Below are 23,588 nucleotides of genomic sequence, written 5' to 3'. Positions count from 1 at the left end.
GAATAAAAGTTTTTAAAACACCTCTCAGTTGCCCCATCTCTGGGTCAGAACAAGGCATAATCCAGCACCCAGGGATGGTGGAGGGGGTGCAGGAAGCAGAGGTCACCTGGGTGCAAAACAGAGTGTCAGGAGTGTATTTTGGTGGGCCTTGTTTTCCTGTCCAGAGGTGAGTTAATCCAGCAGCAAATTGTGAAGGCACAATGTGCTGCTCTTAATGAGCTCTGTGGGCTGCCAGGGGAAAAACTGAGGGGGCTTTTGGAGCATATTTCATATTTTGGGATGAAGCAGGAAATGATGGAGAGAGAACAAGGAGGTGAAAACTCAGAATTTCATTGATTTCCTTAAGATGATATTTAAGGGCTGGATGAGCCTCTCATGCTAATAAAGAAAGAAATGAGGAGGAACTCCATGGGTCTTCCAGGTGCTTGGATCCATTTACCTGGGTTGGCTTTTGCTGTTTTCCAGGAAAACAAAATATGGGGACAGTGATCCTTTCCAGGCAAGGTTGGCTTCCCACCCCAGTGTGACCCAGCTGTCCCTCAGATGGTAGATCTGGGATTTTTCCTCTGCAATCTGCTTGGGTCAGGGAGATTAAAATCTGGGAGATGGCCCAGATCCCCCAGGAATGCATCCCTGGGACAGGGCAGGCTTCCTGCTCTCTTCAGGGGGTTTGGAGGAGCCTGCCCTCATCTGTCCTGGTACCAGAGCACCACGCAAAGACCGGGGTAGAAACAAATCCTGTCCTCAGGGTGGTGCTTGGTGCCTTTGGAATGAACTAAAAATGGCCTGGGACCTCCCTTCTCCAGAGCTTGGTGCAGCTGTGGGGAGAACAGGAGCAGAACCAGTTTCCCTTTCTTTACAGAGGTTTTTGCAGACATTATTTTGGCATAGAAACCTTTCACCTGTGCTTCAAAATATCTGTATAAAGTGTGATATTATCCACAAGGCCCATTCCTCCCTCTGGGAGACCAGAGCCTGGAAGGAGAGGGATGTAAGAGAGGTGTTCAGGGGTGACATCCAGAGGCTGGGGCAGCAGCAGGAGTTGCTGAACATCTTTTGCTGCTTTGAATGCTGTTGATGCCAAAGTCCCCAGGTGGCAGGTGAGTTCCCCAGGTGGGTTCCAGGTGGCAGTGGGTGACTGTCCCCTCTTCCCTCAGACACCACACGAACCCCGTGGGCACCGAGTGGCGCTGGAGGATGGACCAGCCCGAGCAGATCCTGCAGGAGGCCCTCGAGAAGCACCAGAACATGATCAGGCAGTTCAAAGGTAACTCCTCTGTCCCACCCCTGGGCTCTTAGGGGGTAACCAGCAGTGACATCTTCACACGGGTGAGTGTCACAGACACATTTTATGAAAAATCCTTTCTTTAGGATTTTTCCTCCTGAGAAGCTGAGAGGCCTCAGGAACAAAATGTAAACAATGGTTATCTGCTGCTGTGGAGTGCAACAGGTGCATCTGTGATTGGTCTCATGTGGTTGTTTCTAGTTAATGGCCAATCACAGTCAGCTGGCTTGGACACTCTGAGACACAAGCCTTTGTTATCATCCCATTCCTTTTCTATTCTTAGCCAGCCTTCTGATGAAATCCTTTCTTCTATTCATTTAGTATAGTTTTAATATAATATATATCATAAAATAATAAATCAGCCTTCTGAAACATGGAGTCAGATCCTTGTCTCTTCCCTCATCCTAAGACCCTGTGAACACTGTCACAGGTGAGAACGTTCTGCTCCTCTGGGAAGGAGGCCTGAGGTTCAGGGTGTCTGGAGGATGGGGGAGAAGAAGCTGCTGTGGCTCAGTTAATGTCTTCTGAAATGAGGCTCAGCCACTGGGTATGTGCTGCTGCCTGGAGGGAGTGGAGTGGAGTTGCCTCTGGTGCATCCAGGTAGTTGTCAGATCCTTTCCCTTGGTGTGCACAGAGCCTTCCACTGTGGTTAAAGCCAGCCTGCATGATGGGGGATCCTGGCTCCTCTGGAGGAGTGAGGGCAGGTAGGAAGCAAAAGCAATCAGCCTCTTACCTGACAGGAAATACACTGCCAGCCCTGACACCCAGCTTTGTGTTACCTGCAACTCTGGGTTGTGTTTTCTCATGAATAATGAAACAGCAGCAAGCAGGGGATTTTCAGGATTTATTCAGTACCTGTGGTTGTGACTGAAGCTGCAGTTCCACAGCACCTCTGGGAAGCACTGCAGCTTGCTTTCCACAGAAATTCCCTGGGAGTTTGATATTCTGTGTCTGTAACTGTAGAGGGGGCTGGGGGTTTGTTTCCCAAATGTGATGATCTGGTTGCTGTGCCAAGGTCAGCTGTGTGTGCTGGCAGGGCTGGCCAGCTTGGCAGGGCAGCTCCAGGGTTCTGCTCTGCCCAGCTGCCTTGAGCTGCACAAATGGAGTGGAACAGCCATAAAACCTGCAGGATGGGCCCTGGCCTTGGCTGTCATTTTGGGAACCTGATTGTTTAGGTTGGCTGTGCTCAAAGAGATTCCAGTGGATCCAGGATGTGACAAGCACAAAGCCCTTCTGTCAGCAGAGCAGAGCTGCTCTGCCTCCATCTCTGCAGTTGGATAATGGGTGGAAAAATAGCTCAGGTTTGGGCCCCATGGGCTTCATTCTCCTCACATGGCTGCTTTGGAGCAGCAGCTCAATGAAGCCTCACTCCTGAGCCTGGGCTTTCTTTGGCAGTGTCAGACATCCCCTGGGGCAGGGATGGTGGTACTGAAACATGCTCAGCAGCTCTGCAGGGAAATCTGGGGGGTGAGAGGCACACTCAGGGCAGGGCTTTACCCCAGGGGCACCTGAGAAACACCAGAGTGGAGCCCATGGATGCATGGAAGGGGCTGGAGCCCCAGGAGAGGCTGAGGGAGCTGGGAAGGGGCTCAGCCTGGAGCAAAGGAGGCTCAGGGGGCCCTTGTGGCTCTGCACAGCTCCTGCCAGGAGGGGACAGCCGGGGGGGTCGGGCTGTGCTCCAGGAACAGGGACAGGAGCAGAGGGAACGGCCTCAGGCTGGGCCTGGGGAGCCTCAGGGGGGATTTTGGGGAAATTTCTTCACTGCAAAGGGAGGCCAGGCCCTGTCAAGGCTCTGCAGGGCAGGGGTGCAGTCCCCATCCCTGGAAATGTTCAAAACTCGTGTGGATGTGGCACCTGGGGACACAGTTTAGTGGTGGCCTTGGCAGTGCTGGGGAATGTTTGGACTGATCCTGGAGGTTTTCCCAGCCTCAGTTATTCTGTGCCTCTGAGCACTGGGAGGTTCTGAAGGAGATCAGATCTGCCCATGCTGGAGTCCCACCTGTCTGTTGTCCCTGTCCCCAGAAGAAGGGACAGCAGACTTGGTTTCTGTTTGGGAGGGTGAAGTTACACATCAAAATGAGCTTGTTCAGCCAGGGTGGGGCCTGGAGAGGTGGGGCCCCTCCAGCCCTGGAGGCTTTCAGGTGTCTGGAGAAGAGCCATTATCACCCTGCACTGAGGAATAACCTTCTCATTCCCTGACCCTGCTGTCTTCCCAAAATGGATTGAGGAGAGGGAATGATTATGGATAGACTTTTCAGCATCTGAAATACTGCTGAAATGTCAGGGGGCCTGTCAGGACATCCCAGTTCTCTCTTTTTGGAGCCTATTTTCTGTTAAACAAATTCATAAATATTACTCGAAATGTGCCTGTGCATCTGAGCACAGTTACCCTTGACCTGGATCTGTGAAAGGAGAAAACAGAAAAGCTCTGGACTAGAGCTGTGCTGTTAAGTGGGAAAAGAAAAGCTGGTTTATTTTTCTAGTGCTAGATGGCAACGTTCCTGTCCTAGCTGCTGTGAGTCAAAGGTTTATTAAGGAGAAGAAAAATCAGTAAGAGAAGCCCAGGAGCTCCTGTTCCATGTAGTGAATTTTACATCATTCTTCCCTCAGGTGTGTGGGGAACTGTTGTCAGGGTGGAAGCAGCAAGAGCCAAATTGAGGAGGAGCAGAAGGAGTGAACTGAGCTGGGGACAGGCAAAGGTTCAGCTCGGGCAGGATCAGAGTCCCCATGTGCAGTGCCAGGCTGGAGGAACGGGCCTGGCAGCTCTGCACAGACACCAGGGGCCTTTACTGGGAGTGATGTTTGAGAAAAACGCCAGCAAAAGCACAGGAACCACCTGCTGGAGCAGTGAGGTGGCCCAGGCTGCTGTGGGGAGGGGAGGAGGGGTCGTGGCCGGGCTCTGTCCCCTGTGCTGGCACTGCTGCGGCACCTCCAAGAAAGACAGCAAGGGGCTGGCATGTGCCAGGGAAGGGGCTGGAGCCCCAGGAGAGGCTGAGGGAGCTGGGAAGGGGCTCAGCCTGGAGCAAAGGAGGCTCAGGGGGCCCTTGTGGCTCTGCACAGCTCCTGCCAGGAGGGGACAGCCGGGGGGGTCGGGCTGTGCTCCAGGGAACAGGGACAGGAGCAGAGGGAACGGCCTCAGGCTGGGCCAGGGGAGGCTCAGGGTAAATATTGGGGAAATTCCTTCCTGGAATTTGTTGTCCAGCCCTGGCACAACTGCCCAGGGAAGTGGAGTGCCCATCCCTGGAGGGGTCTATGAACTGTGTGAAATGTGGCACTTGGGGACAGGGGTTAATGGTGACCTTGCAGTGCTGGAGGAATGGTTGGATTCCTTCTCCATTTCCCAGCATTGATGTGTCTGATCCTGCAGCACTGGCTGGGCACCCACAGGGACTCCAGAGGTGTCCCAGCAGGGCTGAGGTGTTGGACCCTGGCCCCTGGCATAGACTTTGGGCTGTTTGGCCTTCTGGGGAATCAAAAGTCTTAGCTAGGGTCTTAGCTAGGGACTCCTCAGGAGTGCCTGGGGGTGCTGCTCAGGTACCTCCCTGAGCCTTTTGAATTGATTGGTGCTGCTCTTTCCAGTCCCAGTCCCACAGCTTTGCAGGCAGATCCATCCACACACCCATTCCATGGGCCAGAGAAACTGGTGAGCTCATCTGGTGCTTTATTCATATAAGCCATTGCAGTAAAAATGAGATTTCCTTTGAAGGACCAGAATTCTTGTGTCCTTTTATCCTTTAGGATACCCTACAGGACAGCCCTCATACTCTGGGTGCCCGTGGGTGATGATAAATCACTTCTGCTTTAGTGTTGCCACAGTTTGTGCTGGGTTTGGAGAGCACAGCCATTAAAGCCCCATAATTCTCTCTTGGATTAAATGATGGAGAGACACCTCGCTGATAGGGAGTGAGGCTGCAAAGTTTATTTGATGAATACATTTTTCTGGGGAGTGACTTGTAAATCTCTGTGCCCTTGCAAAGGGCACACACAGCATGGAAACATAACTCAGGAATGGGAGAGTGGGAGTCTGATAATAAAGGGAAAAAGCCAGAGAGAAATGCATGACCTGTCCCAGGAAATCCTCAGAGTAGCCATGGATCAGCATGGATAGAGCAGGTCTCTCATCCCCCTGGCCCCCAGGCTCTTGTGGGGCTGCTCAGGTCCTTACAGGGGCACCAGCCCCCAGCCTCCCCAGGGTGCTGTGCCAGGGCGTGCTGCCTTTTCCCAAGTTAGTGGAGCAGCTGGAATCAGCTTTTCCAGGGAGATGTGCTCTGCTGGGGGCTGATGGCAGGAGCAGAGCCATAGGGATGCAGGAGAGTCCCTGCCCTCCGGGAATACACCAATCCTGGCAGTTAATCCCTGCCTGGCTGGTGATTTGTGTGCTCAAATGGTTGTGTACAAACCCACTCTCTGCTCTGGGTGGATGTACCAGGTTTGGTGTAAACTGTTTTGGGAAAGTTCTGCTCAAACTTTAGGGGTGTTGGGATTTTGTTCTTCTGCTTATAAAGCTGGCAGGCTAATTATGAGAGTCCAGATGAAAAATGCTGAGAGAGAGAAATTAATTAATTCCAAAACTGACTTACAGTAGTTTTAGGAATATGAAACTTAGTCCTTTAATCTCAGCGTGTGCTGGGGACGCTGCTTTCTTCTCCAATAAAGCTCTCATTTAGTGCTGTCAGGTTTCTATGGAATAACCATTAGTCCTGTCACTTCCTCGGGACTGAGCCTGGCTGCTTGAAAATGCACTGAGCCCTGCTCTGATTCCAAACCAGCTTTGCTACGTGAGGCTGGAGCAATATCCACAAACACCTCTTTTATCTGGGCTTTGCAGCAGAGCTCTAATTTTCTGTACTGCAGCGTCAAGGCAACGAGAAGGGAGCTGAGGACCTGGATTCACACTCCAGGCTTTGTTTTTTATCTTTAAAACAGACCAGCCCCCAATCTAAAGCCTCAGATAGGATTTGAGTACATCAAGGCACGTCAGGGAAATGTGAAGTGACAGATTGGGAACAAAAGCTTGTTTGGAGACAGCTGATTTCATCCGGGGTCCTGAGCACCTGGTCAGGTGTGGGTGGGCTGGAGGAACATCCAGCTCCCCCTGCCTCCCATGGGCATCAGGAGTGGGACTCAGGTGGTGTTTTCACATGGATGCTACATTTGAGCTCCTTCTGTTTTCCTTCTGAAAGGTCTCTGGCTGTTCAGGACCGTGCCATGTGCTGGGTTTTCTTTTGATCACATCCTCTGTGGAGCTGCACGTTCTGTGTTTGCAGTCAGGGTTCAGTCCCTTGCTGTGCCTGGGGAGCTGTGCTCAGCTGCCCTTCCTGGATTCAGTCCCTTGCTGTGAAGGGCTCAGCTGCCCTTCCTGGAGGCCCACAGGGACCAGCAGCAGCACAGCCATGGCCTGGGCTGCTTTCTTAACACACCTGCTTGCAGTGGCATTGAGCTGCCCTGTGTGCTTGTGTCTCAGCACTCAGCAGCATCCCGAGGCCTCAGCAGTGGAGAGCTTGGCTCAAGTGTTTGATCTTGGCTCAGGTGTTACCAGCACATTGCTTCAGCAGTGCCCAGGGCACTCCCAGCCCAGGCTCTGGGTGCTGCTGCTCTCTGGCTGCTGCAGAGCTGCTCCCTGGCTCTGGCCTGGTGTCCCCTGTGCTTTGGGAGGGCTCCAGCTGCTCTTCTCAGCCCTCCTGTGCCAGGGTGTGTTTTGGATACAGATGTTTGGGAGGGGGATATGTTACAGAACCACAGAAGGGTTTGGGTTGGCAGGGACCTTAAAAATCATCTTGTTCCTTCCACCTTCCCCCAGAGCAGGTTGCTCAGGGCCCCATGCACTGTTCATTTCAGAGTGTTGTCCCCTCTGCAGGTGTGTCAGGAGTGAAGGCAGCTCGGCTGGAGGAAGCTCTGGCAGTCAAGCACTGTGCCCTGTCCCTGGTGGGGGAGCCCATCATGTACCCCCACATCAACCACCTGGTGAGGCTCCTGCACCAGCAGGGCATCTCCACCTTCCTGGTCACCAACGCCCAGTTCCCCGAGGAGATCAGGTAAGAGCTGCAGGAAATTCCTCCTCAAACACTGGAGTGCTGACCTGTGTCCTCATCCCATTCTGTGCCCCTCAGAGTCAGCTCTGCACAAGCACTGGCAATGAAAATCCCCCTCAGCACCTGATTGTAACCTCAATGTCCTCATGCTCCTTCTCAGCCCTTCCTCCCTCTCAGTTAGATTTTTTCTGTACCTCCTAAACAAACTGTGGTTGCTGCTGGAAGTGGAGAGGCTGGAATGTGGCACCTGTGAAGGGGTGGCAGGAGGGGAGCGGTGAGTGAGCTGTGGTTTGTGCCTGGGGCAGGAATAATTTCTGTCCTCCTGCCAGCCAGAGCAGGGCACTGAGCTCAGAGATTGCCCTTTGGGGTTGATCTTTGTTCTGACCCCAGAGCAGCAGCTGTAAAGGCTCAACCCACAGCTCTGCCCAGCATCCCCAGCAGGATCAGGAGGGGTGACAAGCACATGTCCATCAGCAAAGTGGGATCTGCTTTACCTCCCTCAGGGGGACTTGAATGAAATCTTCCAAACACTTCAATGAACTCTTTCAGAGTCTTTCCAAAGGAATAGAATCCCTTTTTCTGATGCTTTGGAGCATCCAGGCTGCTGTTACCAAAGTGTAGAAAGGAAGTGCAGCACGTGGGGAAATGCAGCTCCGGGGAGGCTGGGGCTGCTCAGAGCCCCAGCAGCTGGGAACAGCAGCAAATCCAGCCCTGGAGCTGTGGAGCTGTGGCCAGGGTGGCCTTGCTGTGTCACCCAGCTCATGCCAGCTCCTCCTCTGTGCTCCTGGGACAGCTTCCCTTGCACTCCTCGTGGTCTGAATCTGGCACTGAGGGGGGACTGCAGGCAGTTTGGGAGTGAGTAATTATACACTACAAAGGCATTCCAAATGATTGAATAATTGTGTAATCAAGTTACTTTAAGTCATGTATTATGTGCCTGGTAGATAGAAATTGCTCTTTCCTAAATATAGCAGTTTAAAAAGAGCACACACTCTATTTTGAAGCTGCACTTTTCGGATCTGCTGAATCTTTTTAAAAAGAAACAAAAAAGAAGGGGATAAAATGCTAGTCTTGCTGTCTTAAAAATTGCAACTGATCTTTGGCTCATCAAAGCAGATGATTTGCTTAATATGGGAACTGAAGTTGGCACCCAGCTCACTTCTGTGCTGTCAGCAGAGGAGCTGTAGTCAAAAAGTTCATCCTGCAATAGGCAGGGTGACCTCTGGTGCAAGAGAGCTGAGAGAGACTGGGGACAAGGTATGGAAGGACAGGACACAGGGAATGGCTTCCACAGCCAGAAGACAGGGATGGATGGGACATTGGGAATTGGGAATTGTTCCCTGTGAGGGTGGGCAGGCCCTGGCACAGGGTGCCCAGAGCAGCTGGGGCTGCCCCTGGATCCCTGGCAGTGCCCAAGGCCAGGCTGGACAGGGCTGGGAGCACCTGGGGCAGTGGGAGGTGTCCCTGCCATGGCAGGATGAGTTTTAAGGTCCCTCCCAACCCCTTCTGGGAGAGAGCAGTGTGGCCTGGGGTGTGGCTGGATTCAGGACAGGGGCTCCAGTGGGTGCCCCCTGTGCCTTCCTCTCCTCCTCCTCCTCTCCTTGGGCTGCAGCTCCACCTGCCACAGGCTCACAATAAACTGAGGAAGGTTTTACACCAGGTGAGCTCCTGTACCTGGTCCTGTCTCTGACCCATGGCTGTGAACACCCCTCGTGTGTGGGTTTGCCTTTATGATCAATAATAATGCCAATAATGAGCAGATGATTATTAATGCTCACCAGCAAATGCTCATTTTTGATGTTGCTGTTCCTGGTCCTTGTGGGCTCTGTCCTGCCTGCCTGGTGAAGCCACCTCAGGGCTGGAGGCCTGAAGTGGATTTATTTGATGGCACAGCTCAGCTGAAGATTTCAGCTCAGGATTCCTGCCCACATCCCTGTGTAAATGTCATGGATTTGGTCTCCTGGATTTCACCTCAGGTGTCTGAGCTAGCAAATCCTTCCTGGTGCCACACAGCTGGATTTGCTGTTGTTCTGCACTGGAGCTGTCCCAGGAACAGCAGTCTGTGTCCTTGTTCTCACTGCACCTGTGGCTGCCCCTCTCTCCTTGTTCCCCCTTGGCAGAACCCAGCTCACCTGGGCTCAGATCCCAGCCATGCAGAGCCCTGTGAGCCATTCCTGTTTGGGGCTGAAATCCCACCCTTGGATCTCTTCTAATTCCTTCATTCCCCCATGCTGACTGTGGGTCTGGCTCCTGCCTGTCCCTAGGTTTGACAAGAGATGATTTTTCTCAGCCCCTCTTTTGTAAAGCACCTGCTCCATCTTCACTAGGGCCCCTTTTAATTAAGCAAAGACAGCACTGAGTAAAGAAAGAGTTTGGCTCAGTATTCCTGGAAACTGAGCACTTCACTTAGGCCCAGAACATTTGGTCATTTTGGACTCTGTGGCTTTGGGTTGCCAGTCCAGACAAACTTGTTTACAAAAACTGAAATTTTAACCTGAAACATTCAGTTTGTTCTGGATTATTTTGTGTTGCTGTCTAAATACACACACAGAGAATGTGTTCCCATGGTTGGTTGAGTGGATTTTTCTGGACACAAAGAGCTCTGGTCAGTCTCACTCTGGCCAGTTCTTGTCCCTGTCACCTTTGGGTGACAGTGTATTTTTAGGTGGCAGTTTGGCAGCTGAACAATCACTTCTGATTTCTCCTCATCTTCTCTAGAAAACCAAATGAAGCTGAGACTGGTGCCTGCTCATTGCAGACTTCACACAAAACACTCCCAGAATGCTGCCCCCAGATGCTGGGAGCTCTGTGTACACTGGGATGGGGTGGTTGATGCTGCAGCCCCGGGGTGGGAGGTGCCACGAGGGGTGGGTGTGTCACACTCCCTGCCTTTGTCACTAATGCCAGGGGAAAGGCTCTGTCTCCATCGTGAGTGTGTCCCCACCCCTGAGGTGGCACTCAGTGCCTTGGGCTGGTGACAAGGTGGGCATCGGGCACAGGCTGGGCTTGGTGACATTGGAGGGCTTTTCCAACCTCAGTGATGTGGGATTCTGAGGGAGCTCCTTTCTAGGCTCTTCTTAATCCCTTTGGTCCTTTGGCTGATGGGCTGTGGTGTTGCTGCTCCTCCCTTATTCCCTTGGCATTTATGGAAGGGATCAGCCTCCACCCAAGCTCTTCCCACAGCAAAGGAGGTTTAGTCCCTGCAGGAGTTCCCAGTGCTGGCTCCCAGCACTTGTGGCCAGAAAGGCTCTGCTCCAGGATTTCTGTGGAAGGAGAACATGGTTGTGGTTTGTGTGTGCCTTTATTTTCTAAACAGCTTTGCTATCCCTTCAGAAATGTCACTGATGATCCTGCTGCAGGTCAGGGGAGTTCAGCATGTCCAGCAGTAGGAAGTGGCTGAATTAGGGCTGAATTTAGAGTCACAGATCCCTGAGGTTGGAAAATCCCTCCAGAATCATCGAGTTCCAGCTGTACCCAATCCCTGCCCAGAGCCCTGAGTGCCACGTGCAGCCCTTCCTCTGACACCTCCAGGGATGGGGGCTCCAAACCTCCCTGGGCAGCCCCTGGCAGTGCCTGAGCCCCCTTTCCATGGGGAAATTCTTCCTGATGTCCATTTCTGTTGAATGGATTGTTTTCCCATGGGTCAATTAGATCGTGGAGAAAGGGCACAGCTTTGTGGGTTGCAGAACCTCTCTGTGCCTCAGCTGAACCCCTTCCTTTGGGAAGCCTTTCCCAATGTGTTACAGCTCCACTGGAGTGAAATGTGTCCTGGTGCAGGGAGGAAATGACAAAGACATTGTCAGCCAAGGGCTGTGTGAGACTTCTCAGCCTTGGGGCTGTTTGTTGGGGTTATAACACCTTGCTGCTGATGGTGGTCACCTGGCAGAGATGAACCTTCCCTGGAAACACTGCCCAGTTCCTGTTCTTGTAGGAGAGCACAAACTGAAGCTGCAGGTTTGTGAAAGCAGCAATTCCCTTTTCCCTTTGCAGGAGGCTGGAGCCTGTGACCCAGCTCTACGTCAGTGTGGATGCCAGCACCAAGGAGAGCCTGAAGAGGATTGACAGACCCCTCTTCAAGGACTTCTGGCAGAGGTTTCTAGACAGCCTAAAGGCCTTAGCTGAAAAGGTACCCACTTAAGAATGGATTTTTAAATGGCTTTTTCCTTCCTTCTACACTCTGCTGACTCACCACCTCTTTTTCTTCCTTCTCACCTTACCTGCTTCTACTTTCTGCAGAAGTAGAAGATTTGAGAGGCTCTAAGATGGACCATGGAGTGGGTTCTGGGTGTGTTGGGAGTATGTTTCTGTGGTTGGGGCGTTCAGGTGTGTGAAGTGCAGCCGATTTGGGTGGTTTTCCAGAGCAGAATGTGTGTGCCAAATGGGGCAGTAAATGCTGTGACTAAAAGCTGCTGTGAGGGATGAAGAGATTATCAAATAATAGATTTCCTGACAAAGGGGTTACACTAAAAACAGGCTGCTGAAGGAAAGCTGGAAATTAAGGGAAGAGTTGTAAATCCCCCTGTGTTCCTTTGCGCTGGTTCTCAGAGGCTCCCTTGAAATGGCAGCACGTGAGGGGCATTAAAATGCATGTGCTGGAGTTTGGTAGCTCTGTCACCCTCCTGCCCCAGAGAAATCTCTTTTTTCTGGAAGGTTGACCCAGCCCAGGGGATCTGAGCACAGCAGCAGGGGGGCTGTGCCCTGTGTTGGACTCAGCTGAGCAGAGCCTGGGCCCTGGGGTGGTGTCAGCTCAGGCTCTGTGTGACAGGTGAGCTTTGGAGTCATTAGGGAAGCACTCCTGGGCCCAGCAGCACATGAGGGGATGAGAACAGTGCCATGTCTGCCTCTCTTGTTCCTGCTCCTGGGCTCTGGTGGGAGCCAGGGCTGTGTTTACTGATCTGGCAGCCATTGACACGTTACCTGCTGGGATGAACAGCCAGGAGAGACTGCTGCTTTGGAATAATGAGGTTTTGTAGGAATAATGAGCTTTCCAGCCTTCTCAGGTGGTGGTGTTGGACCATTCTCTGCCAAAGGAACTTAGATTAGTGGATGTGTGAGACTCAGAGGAATTGAGTGGCACTTTCTGCTGCAAAGGCACGTGGGCAGCATGGTCAGGTGCTTTGTGTGTGGAGGTGCAGCTCTGCTGTGCAAAACCTCAGGCCAAACACTGAGGGCATTGAAATCAAGTGCAAACAAATTCTCTGTGAGCAGGGAAATCTGTGGAAAGAAGTGGAGCTAAAGTACTGAAGGCACAAAATACTTCAAAAGCCTTTTGGGAAGTTGCTTTTGCCCATCATTTCCTTCCTGCTGCCTCTCTTGACCCTGAGTGTTCATTACTGGGAGAAGTTTCCTTGTAAACAATTGAAGGTGAAAGTATTGGCAAGTCTGTCCATACAGCTAAAAATACCCTGGTCAAGGTGAAGAGGAGAGGAGAAAGCAGCTCCACTAGCAGGTGCATTTTCTCCTCCAAGCAACTGCACTTTGAAGGGTCCTTGAAACACTGATAACACAAGAGCCAATTAATGGTTGTTCCAGTTGAAACCCTGCTCTGCCAGCCCTGCTCAGCTGCACGAGGCAGCATCACATGTGGGGACAGCAGGAGCTCTTGGGGAAGCTGCTGTTTGTTGGTTTTCACTTAATCCCAGGATCAGTGAGGTTGGAAAAGCCCTCCCAGCCCATCTAGTCCAAGCTGTGCCCAGAGCACTGTGTGCCATGCCCAGCCCTTCCTTGGACACCTCCAGGGCTGGGGACTCCAACCCTCCCTGGGCAGCCCCTGCAGTGCCTGACCACCCTTTCCATGGGGAAATTTTCCCTAATATCCAGCCTAAATCTCCCCTGGCACAGCTTGAGGCCATTTCTCGTTGTCCCCTGTTCCCTGAATCTAGAGCCACAAGGGCCCCCTGAGCCTCCTTTGCTCCAGGCTGAGCCCCTTCCCAGCTCCCTCAGCCCCTCCTGGGGCTCCAGCCCCTTCCCTGGAGATGCTCCCGCCCCTCAGGGTCTGCACTGTCCTGAGGAGCCCAGGGCTGGCTCTGGGTTGGAGGTGCCCCAGCAGTGCCAGCACAGGGGACAAGCCCTGCACTGGTCAAACTCAGGATTCTGGTACCCAAAACCTCCAGGTGCTCCAGGGCAGCAGCAGCTCTCTGTTCCCTCCCAGCTGCCCTGCAGGAGCTGTTCTGTGGGACTGTGACTATGGGAGGTGGTGGCAGCCAAAGCACCTGTGAGTTCCTGGGACATGCAGGCCCTTCTCCAGGCTGGGTGTGGAATGCTGCTGCACTGTACTGGGGAAGTGATGTTAGTTTATCTGGAAACAAATACAAATCCCAGTTTTTCCCAGTGCCTGACATCCCTTCCAGGCTGATTCAGTCCTTCCCAGGTGGAGAGGAGCTGGCACTGCAGCTCATCTGAGTCACTGCTGAGCAGTCATGGGCACACTGAAAAATAAAAGTGGGCAAGGGAGTTTATAGGAACATGAGTTGTACCTGCTGTGATCACCCTTGTGGGGTTTGGGAGGAGCTGGTTCTGCTCCCTGCCTGGGGCTGCAGGGCTAGGTAGTGGCAAAATAATCCTGTGCTTTGGAAATCCAGAGTGAGAAATGGGAGGGAAAGGAAGAGGGAAGGACATGGTTTTAAGTGAGAAAGGAGAGAGGATGTTTGTCTTGGCTGTTCTCTTTCCTCCAGCCAAAGCCCAGGCCTTGTTAAATACGGGAGGGCCTAGGCAAAGATGGGCCCCGGTGAGGTGGTTATAGAACTCAGAATCCTGGAATGGTTTGGGTTGGAAGGGACCTTAAACTCACCCCATTTTAAGCCCTTCCACCAGCCCACGCTGCTCCAGGCCCCATCCAGCCTGGCCTTGGCCCAGTTATGCTGATAATGGATTTCATGCTTTTAACTGAACTCCTGCACGAAGTTCTTGAGCCTCAGTAAGAGGGTGAATTTAATAACAAATTGTTCCCAGGATGATCTGACAAGCCTCATCCAACATGTTGGGGATTAGTTGCTACATCCATTTTCAAAGGAAGCCCAGGAAGAAAAGATAAAAAGCTTTTGTGCTATTTCTCTCTGCAGCAAACAACATGAGCCCCCCCTTTGTCCACTGCTACTTGGAGCAGGTTTGATCCTTGCTTGAGCTGCTCTCATTGAAATGATCTTCATGTGACATTTTCTGTGCTGAGAAGCACTTTTTGAGAGAGGAGTTTATGTTAAACAGCAGGTGGACTCCCAAAGGCTCCTTTGTTTCTTGTCCTGATTCCTCTACCCCTGAAATTAAATGGAGAGGGAAAGGAAAGACAAGAGTGTGTGCAATTTAGACTGTGCCCTTCCCAAACACCACATTTGAGTTTTGGAGCCTCACCCTCTGACAGCGTTGAGTTTGTGAGAGTGATTGAGAGATGACTTGGCTTGATAGACAAGTGCTTGGAGCAGGCACTGAGGGTGGATCCTTGTCTCAGCATCAGGATGAGAAATCTCTGCTGAAAGATGTTTCTTCCAGCCATTGCTGCTTCCTGATCCATATCCAGTGAGGAATGGGTTGCAAACCAATGACGAGGGTCCAGCTCAGGAGGGAAGGGGGAGATTGTCCATTCCTGGAGGTTTTAGTATCAAGTTGATGCTTTTTTCCCAAAATACCTTTAACCAGATATGCTGAGCAGAAAACAACCCATGGTCTGTGAGCTCTCATCACCCCCCAGTCAGATTTGGGATTCTCTGGTGTTTGATTTGGGCTCTGTTTCCCTCAGGGTGACTGGACCAAGTTCTGCAGGCTGAGGAACTTCGGGAATTTGTCCTGGTTGATGTCCATAAGTCACCAAGTGTTTTCCCAAGCAATAGGGGCATTGGCTGGGACAAATGGGAATCTCCTGCTGAGAACTGGAATGGGGATGCAGTGACCCAGTGTGACAAAGTTCTTGTGGATTTCTACCCAAACACCAGAAAAACACCTGGGTAGAAGATGATGATGGACAGAGCAGCATGTGTCCTGTTCATGGTTCACATCCCTTGGCAGCAGCTCTGGGGGGGCTTTTTGCCTTCACAGAACCCCAGGCTGGGCCCGGCTGGAAGGGGCCCAGGGGGTCCCTGGTGGCACCTCCCTGCTCAGGCAGGGCCATCCCAGAGCACAGGGCACAGCACTGTGTGCACAGGGCTCTGCAGTATCCCCGCTGAGGGACACTCCAGCCCCTCCCTGGGCAGCCTGCTCAGGGCTGGGCACTGCCCAGGGCAGAAGTTGTGCCTCCTGGGCAGGGGCAGTGCTGGGCTCAGGCCCTGCCCGTGGCTCTGGTGCCACTGCTGGGCCTGGAGCAGAGCCTGGGCCCTGCTCTGCCCCTCCCTGCACACAGGGACACCCAGGCCTGAGGGCCCCTCTCAGCTGGGGCTCCTCTCCAGCCTGAGCAGCCCCAGCTCCCTCGGCCTTTCCTGGGCACAGAGATGCTCCAGGCCCTCCTCATCCTCACAGCCTGAGCTGGCCCCGCTCCAGGAGCTCCTGTCCCTGCTGTGCTGAGGATCCAGAGCTGGACACAGCACCCAGAGCTGTCCCCAGGGCTGGGCAGGGGGTCAGGATCACTCCCTGACCTGCTGGGAATGCTCCTCTTGACCTGGGGTGAGCAAAACAGCTCTTGAATAAGTGGCTTCTGGTCCATGGGTATCCATGGGCTTGGTGAGCTGTGGCTGAAGGTCCCTGCTGTCACTCGTGCTCTGAGGAACATCTTCCAGCCCTGGTGTGGTGTCACCTCCTCTGTCTGTACCCCTTGAGCTCCTCCTGGAGGGGCTGGCCTGGCAGGACTTGCTGTGCTGCCAGAGCCAGGCAGGGCTGAGCTGCTGGGACCTGCAGGGGCCAGGTGCCAATGTCCTCTCAAGCAGCCTGGAGCCATGCACAGAGGATGGTGTGGCACTGCAGGAACTGATGATGGAGCAGAACCTTGTCCTTCCTGTCCTTCCAGGAGGGTCACAAAGCAGAGGAGGCAGCTGATTGGCGCTGCCAGGAGCTCAGGCTGTGCCTTTGGACATCACACACAGCACTGCTGCAGATCTGGGACCTAACCTTGTCCTCACTCTTTTTCTGCTTGAGGGGATCAGGATTTCCTGGAGAACCAGGGTCAGGGCTCGCTGGGAGAGGTGGAGCAGACCCCGGGGTTTTTTCCTTTATTAAAAAGTTCAACAAGGGAAATGGTTCCCTCTGCCTGTGCTAGGATATCACACACTGCCAGTGCCTGGGTTTGGTGCTGGATGTTCCTTGCTGGCAGGTGCTAGGAAAGGTTTATCCAGGGGAAGGCATGAGATACAAAACCAGCTCCCATTGCTGTCTCCAGGTCTGCATTTTCACATTGTTCACAGGCAGCTCTTGTTATGTTCCTGGGTGAAGAAGAGACCAGTTTGATATTTAAACATTTCCAGCCTTGCATCTGCTGCTATTTACTTGACTCTCTTTGGTTTTCCCAACATTATCCTGTATTCCAAGTTACCCTTGTCTTTGTGTGATTACAAACAGCATAAATACATTGAGATATGTCCTCAGCAGCTTTTGGGGCTGATTATTATGTAATAAATGACAGGGACAATTGTTTTTATGAAAAGACAGATTTGATTTGCAGGGAGATAATTTATGTGGCTCCTGGGGGAGGGGAGCCATGTCTGATGTTTCTGAGCAGGGGGACTTTTTAAGGAGAATTTAAATGTAAAATCTGCAACAGATGTTAGAATTGGTAATCAATTTTGCCACTATAAATTTAGAAGAATTTGACTCTTCTGCACAGTAAATGCTCCCACCAGCTGTGTTCTTGTTTTAATGGGATTGCTAATGAGACTTGTGGTGAAAGCCTTGGGCAATGCAGCCTGAGGAGTGTGACACAGGTATGATATTGATATGGAGTTATTGCCTCTGAAATCCATCCTGTCCTTTCAGTGTCCTCACAGCAATCCAAACCAGGCTTCAGCAACATGCTTGGCTGCTGAGGGAGCGAAATCTCATTGCTCTGGCTGTGCCAGTCCCTCCTGGTTTGCTTGCAGCCAAGGAAGGGGGGAAATGTTCATACCACAGCTCCAGGCAAAGGGATGTGTTATTCCAGCAGCTGCTGTCCTGTGCGTGCTGGGGAGGCAGAGAGTGAGGCTGGGGAAGGGGGGATTCTGTGGCCACCCAGAGAGGCACAGGCAGGGGGTGGAATCCATGTTCTCCCCATCCATCATCCCAGGTGAAGCCCCTCCACTCATTCCTGCCTGGCAGAGGATGCCCAGTGCCACCTCGGGGTGGGGACAGGGCACCCCTACCTCTCCCAAGGCCTTGGGAAGTGGCAGTAGCAGGGCCCTCCTCCTCCTCCCCTTCCAGCTGCACTCATCCATCCCTTCCCTCCTCAGGCAGCAGACATTCTCCAGCTTGCCCAGCTTTTCTGCTGCTGAAATATTGGGAGCATTTGCAGTTCTTACCCTCTATTAAAGAGCATCTCTCCTTTGCCTGGAGCTCTTCTAGAAGCTGCCTGAGAGATGCCAGCCTTGGCTTTTAGGGAGCTTGGTTCAAACCAGTCTCTGTTCCCCTTCCAGGTTATTTATCACCCAACCACCAGCCCAGGGCTGTTCCCTGCTCTGTACTTGGTTTTGGGGGCTCCCAGCCCCCCAGCAGCCTCTGTGGCCTTGGGGACATTTGGTCACATTTTTGTTCTCTGGTTGTGAACTAGAGCAGTTTTCATGGACAGGCCCCCTGAGGAGGCTGAGCCTGTGTGTGCTTTTATGGGAACTCTCCAGAAGGAAAGAACAAACCTAAAATTCTGCTTGTGGCAGCAAGGGAAACTTGGGGCTGTGCTTTGCATCCAGCCAAGGTTTTATTTGAGCCCATGAAGCTGAGCTGACAGGGCTGAATGGCTCAGGTTGGGCCTGGGCAGGGCAGTGCACCATGCTCCAGTTGCTAAATGCATTAACTCTGGATTTCTCTCCTCACTGAGTGATCCCCAGCAGCTCTCACAGGTGAGAGGCATTTATTGGGTTCATTGAATCCATTCCTTTGGATCCTTGCATTTGGCATTTCAGGAAAGACAAGTTGACAAAACATCTGCAGGAGTGATGTGTTTGCTCATGTGGAACAGGGAGTGCATAGCTGAGACAGAAGCACTGCAAGCAAGGAAAGGGATTTTCTGGGAATGTGCTGGTGGTGGGAACACCCTCCTGGGTTTGGGAAGGGCAGAATCAGGGGGATGTTGCTTTGGAGGGGAGAAATCCGTTCCTGAAGGGTGTGGTGGGCTGTGGGCAGGGCTGCCTGGGGACAGGGCTGCACTGACACACGGGGACATGGGGACAGGGACACACAGACACAGGGACGCATCAACATGCGGACACACTGACACATGGACACACAGGGACATGGGAACAGGGACACACGGACACACAGAGACACAGACACAGGGACACACAGACACACATGGACACACCGACACATGGACACACGGGGACATGGGAACAGGGGCACACAGACACACGGACACACCGACACATGGACATACTGGGACACGCAGAGACAGGGGCACATGACCATGCAGACACACAGACACTTGTACACATGGACACACAGACACAGGGGCATGTGGACACACAGATACACAGAGACATGGACACACAGGAACACACAGACATGGACATGGACACACCAACACATGGACACACAGGGACATGGGAACAGGGGCACACAGACACACGGACACATGGAGACACAGGGCCACACGGACACACCGACACATGGACATACTGGGACACGCAGAGACAGGGGCACACGACCATGCAGACACACAGACACTTGTACACATGGACACACAGACACACAGAGACATCTTGTCACGGACATACCGACACATGGACACATGGACACTTGGAGACACGGACTCACGGAGATGTGGATACATGGACTCATGGACACTTGGACACACAGACAGACAGACAGGGTGCCCAGGGCTGTTTCAGTGCCTCGTGTCCTTTGGGTGGCTGTGGGGACGTTCTCCTGGCCCAGGGTGAGACCCCCGTGCTTGGCTCTGAGGGGACCAGACCTGGTTTGTTCACTGGGACCCTCAGGGCAGGATCCTGCAGCAGGGCTGTGCCCTCAGTGCCCCAGGGCAGGGCTGTGCCTGCAGTGGTGGGTGCTGCTGGCTCTTAGTGCTGGCTGTGACCTCCCAGACCATGTGGCCCCTCCGTGGTTTCCATGGCTGCTCCAGTGACCCCTCTGAAGGCTGTTGACTTGGAGGTGCCACACTTGGGATCCAAGTCCTGTGTGTCCTTCTTGGATGAATCTGCTGTTGGATTTGGCAATGGCAGAAATGCAGAAATGCAGCACAAGGATTCAGAAACTGCAAAGCTGCTGGGGCATCTTTCATTGAATTCACAGAAATTTATATAATTCTGGTTATAATGTGGTAATTCATAGAATTCACCAGGGAAGATGCGAACTGTGGGTCCAGGGGAGGCCATGGAGATGGTCCAGGATCCAGGCTGGGAGAGCTGGGGGTGTTCACCTGGAGAAGGTAAGGCTCCAGGGAGACTTTAGAGCCCCTTCCAGAACCTAAAGAGGGCTTTTAAAAGGAGGGAGAGGGACTTCTACAGAGGCAGAGAGTGGCAGGACGAGGGGGACAAAATCTGTTTGGTGCAAGAACCAAATGAGATGCAGTGCAAACCATCTGTAAGTGCTTAGTGCTAAACCCAGCTTAGTGCTAAACCCAGCAGGTCTGGAGTGTTTGGGGGTGATGAGCCCTGGAACTGGAGAGTTGATGATCCGTAATAAATACATGTAATAGAAAACAACTGTTTACAGAGCTGTACAAGTGTGAGTGTGTTTGCATCATTGCTTTTATGTCCTTCTAGCTCAGGGTTGGAATTTGCTTAACAATCCTGGGGACTCTGATCTCCCTCTGGGCTCTCTGAGTCCAGCTTGCTGTGGAAGCAGCAGGATCTGAAGGCATTTCATGGACATTGGGTCTCTAAAGGGGTGGTTTAATGTGAGGTGTTGGAATTTCAGGTATTCCCTGGGCAGGCTCCTCAGGTGGAGCACTGTCACAGTCCGTCCTTATGAACGGGTCCCGTGATGGTTTGTGGGGTGATCTCAGGGTGCAAAAAACCAACACAGCACAGGGGATTTGCAGTGATAATCAAAACAAATGCACCTTTATTGAGTGACCACAGCAAAATGTGATAGAGAGATTAAGGGAGAGAAAAAGATAGAGAAAGAGAGAGTAAAAAGAGAGAGAAAGAGGGAGAGAGAGGGGAGGAATAGAGCTACCAAACGTAGAGATGAAGTCCTTTGGTCCAGTCCAGTCAAGGATCCGCCTGTTACATTGGGGAGATCTCAAAATCTCTAGCTAACTCAGAGGTTTTTATTATGATAATTCTATTGGAAATTGTGAGGGGGTGAAACAGATACAATAAGGAATAGCTGTAACAGGCAGTCCATGCTCTCAGCAGTAAATGAGAGCCATTGTCTTCTTGGTGCAGCAGTCACAACCTGCAGGCAAACATCTCGCTTTGGTCAGCTTGCCTCCCCCACACATCTCCTCTGGTTTAGGGGTTTCAATCCCAGTCCTTGGAAGGAGCAGAGGGGCCTTTTCACATGGGGGTTCCATGTCTCAGTCCTTGATGGAGAGGCTCCTCACATATCTACTTGTCTGTCACGGTAGTTGCAAAACAGGTGAGGGTCTCCCACAGAAGACCCTCTGAAACTCAGGAGAAGTCCAGCCAGGCCGAGAGGTGGGACAGCTCCCAAGGCTGTTGTTGCAAAAAGGGCACGGTGACCCCTTCTTTGGGCTCAGAGTAGCATACAGCAAACAACACCTGTGAACAATGGCTTAGCACTGTGCTCTCAGGTCTCAGGACCTTTGGTGTGTGACTTTCTCCTACAAAATCAGAGATTCTAGACAGGGGGGTCTTATCTTCAGTGGTCCCCAAATGATGATCATGAGGCAGATGAGGGAAAATTCGGACAGACTTTCACAAGCACACCTTGCACTGTGGATCCCCAGACACCAGGACTTGAGTCAATCCTTTGCTGGGATTTTTATCATTCCCCTGCTCTGCTCCAGCGCCTGCAGGAGTTCCCTCTGCCCCAGCTCAAGCTCACCTATTTACCAGAATGGGCACTTAAAATGTTTAAAGCCAATAATTGTTGTTCTTTTAGAGCTCAGCTCTTGAATTAAGGCTTTTCAAGAGCACTGGGTTTGCAAGGATTGCTTAATCAATAAGAGAAATTTATGTCAGACTCCTTGTTTACACTGCTCTTTGTGAAGTGAACTGGGCAGGATTTTCAGCAATCCTGGTGGGGCTTTCAGATCTATTTATAGATGATTTGGACAAAACCCAGAAGAAAAATATAAATCATTTGCTTCACAGCCTGCAAGAGTGTTTTTTAACGAGGTAATTATGTTTTTATGGCAGCTTAATCTCTGCTTTCATCACTGGAAGTTGCATTGCCGGTTTGTTATTTCCCAGGATAACGAGTGTCACTATTCCCATAAATACAGTCACCCCTTCCCAGGCTGTGGCTGAGCTCCTGTGTGTGCCACCCTGACAGGAACAATCCCTTCCCAATATCCCCTCTCACCCTGCCCTCTGGCAGTGGGAAGCCATTCCCCCTGTCCTGGCACTCCAGGCCCTTGTCCCAGGTCCCTCACCATCTTTCCTGTGGAATCCTTCAGGTGATGGGAGGCCACAAATGGATCACCCCAAAACTTTCCCTGCTCCAGGCTGATCCTGCAGTTACTCCCTCAACCCTTCAGTATTACAGGGTTATTTAAAATACAGTTTATTCTCCTTTCCTGTGTGCCCTATTGCTGAGCAAAACACAGCGATTTTGAAGAATATTCCTTCAGGCCCCTGGGGAATCTCAGTGGGAAGTTGTTTTCCTGGCTGAGATTTCCAACTACAGAGATCTGTGAGGAAGCATCCAAGTCTTTGGCTGGGTGTATAAATAACTGGGCTGGCTGAAAGCTCCTGAGCAGCTGGCAGTGCCCTGGGGCAGCCTGGGCTCCGGCCCTGGGCCCAGAGTGGCTCAGGGAATGTTCACTTGCTGCCCCAGCCCCAGCCTTGGCCTGAGTGGGGCTGGGCTTGAGCTGCTCCTTTTGAGCTGCTCTTCTCCCCCATCTCCTTTCTGCCCGTGCAAATGGCACTCTCAGGCTCTGTCTCCACGTTCCCCAGTCTGTGTTAAGGCACTGATGTGTGGCTGTCAGAGGCCACCTTCCTCCTGCCACACAATCACTGAGGCTGGACAGCCCCAGGGTGCTGAGTCCAGCCATTCCTCCAGCACTGCCCAGGCCACCACTGACCCTGAGCCCACATCTACTCATGGTTTGAGTCCCTCCAGGGGTGGGCACTCCACCACCTCCCTGGCAGCTGTGCCAGGGCCTGGCCTCCCATTCAGTGAAGGGATTTCCCCCAAATCCCCCCTGATCCTTCCCCTGGCCCAGCCTGAGGCCGTTCCCTCTCCTCCTGTCCCTGTTCCCTGGAGCACAGCCCGACCCCCCCGGCTGTCCCCTCCTGGCAGGAGCTGTGCAGAGCCACAAGGGCCCCCTGAGCCTCCTTTGCTCCAGGCTGAGCCCCTTCCCAGCTCCCTCAGCCTCTCCTGGGGCTCCAGCCCCTCCCCAGCTCCATTCCCTGCCATGGCTATGCTCCAGTCCCTCTTTGGCACTCCCCTGTAGTTTATTCTTTAATATTGTCTTTCTTCTGCCTTCCCTGCACTGCTGGGGTCTGACTGTGCCCTGAGGTGACAGGTTTGTCACTATGAGGTGACAGCTTTGCCATGGTGCCTCTCCAAGGTCTCCCTCATCCTGGCCAAGGAGCCAAGCCTGAGACAGGTCATGGAGCATCAGGATGTGCCTGTGGAGCTGTGTCTGGGGCATTGTGGGGAGTGTGAAAGGAGAGGAGGCTGGGCCAAGTCCCAGATTTTGCTTCCAGCTCTTCCCCCTCTGAAGCCTCTTCTTTCCCCCACCTGACCAGACACGAGCATGTGTTGAGCAGCCCTGAGGAGGTGGCACTTGGGGACACGGGCAGTGCTGGCCTTGGCAGTGCTGGGGAAGGGCTGAACTCGACCTTGGAGGGATTTTCCCCCTGACCCCATTCTGTGCCCCCCATCCTGTGCCCTTGCAGCAGGGCCTGTCCTGGGCAGTAGAGGAGGAGCCATCCCTGTGGTCAGAGGGAAGGAGCTGGAGGTTCTCCAGAGGGAAGGGAGGTGTAAGAATAATGGGGGCAGGATGGTCGAGACGGACAGACAGCAGAGATCTCTGCAGCCAGGTCAGGAACTTGGGGTTCATTGCAAAGGGCCTGGGC

At 52.7% G+C, this 23,588-nt stretch overlaps 1 protein-coding gene across 2 annotated transcripts in view; it reads left to right on the top strand.

Annotated features, from left to right (window-relative positions):
* Window positions 1-23,588, top strand: part of LOC102036314 (S-adenosyl-L-methionine-dependent tRNA 4-demethylwyosine synthase TYW1) — a 96,314-nt gene that overhangs the window by 41,094 nt on the left and 31,632 nt on the right. For both annotated transcript variants that reach the window (XM_031060372.1, XM_031060373.1), the window contains exons 12-14: window positions 1,158-1,267; window positions 7,143-7,320; window positions 11,308-11,443. In XM_031060372.1, the coding sequence (XP_030916232.1) occupies window positions 1,158-1,267; window positions 7,143-7,320; window positions 11,308-11,443 (424 nt within the window). The remainder of the gene's footprint in view (window positions 1-1,157; window positions 1,268-7,142; window positions 7,321-11,307; window positions 11,444-23,588) is intronic.

Source organism: Geospiza fortis, unplaced genomic scaffold (genome assembly GCF_000277835.1).
Source record: "Geospiza fortis unplaced genomic scaffold, GeoFor_1.0 scaffold59, whole genome shotgun sequence".
Taxonomy (NCBI): domain Eukaryota; kingdom Metazoa; phylum Chordata; class Aves; order Passeriformes; family Thraupidae; genus Geospiza; species Geospiza fortis.
The sequence above is the reverse complement of the archived record's forward strand: the minus strand, read 5'-3'. Positions and strand labels throughout refer to the sequence as shown.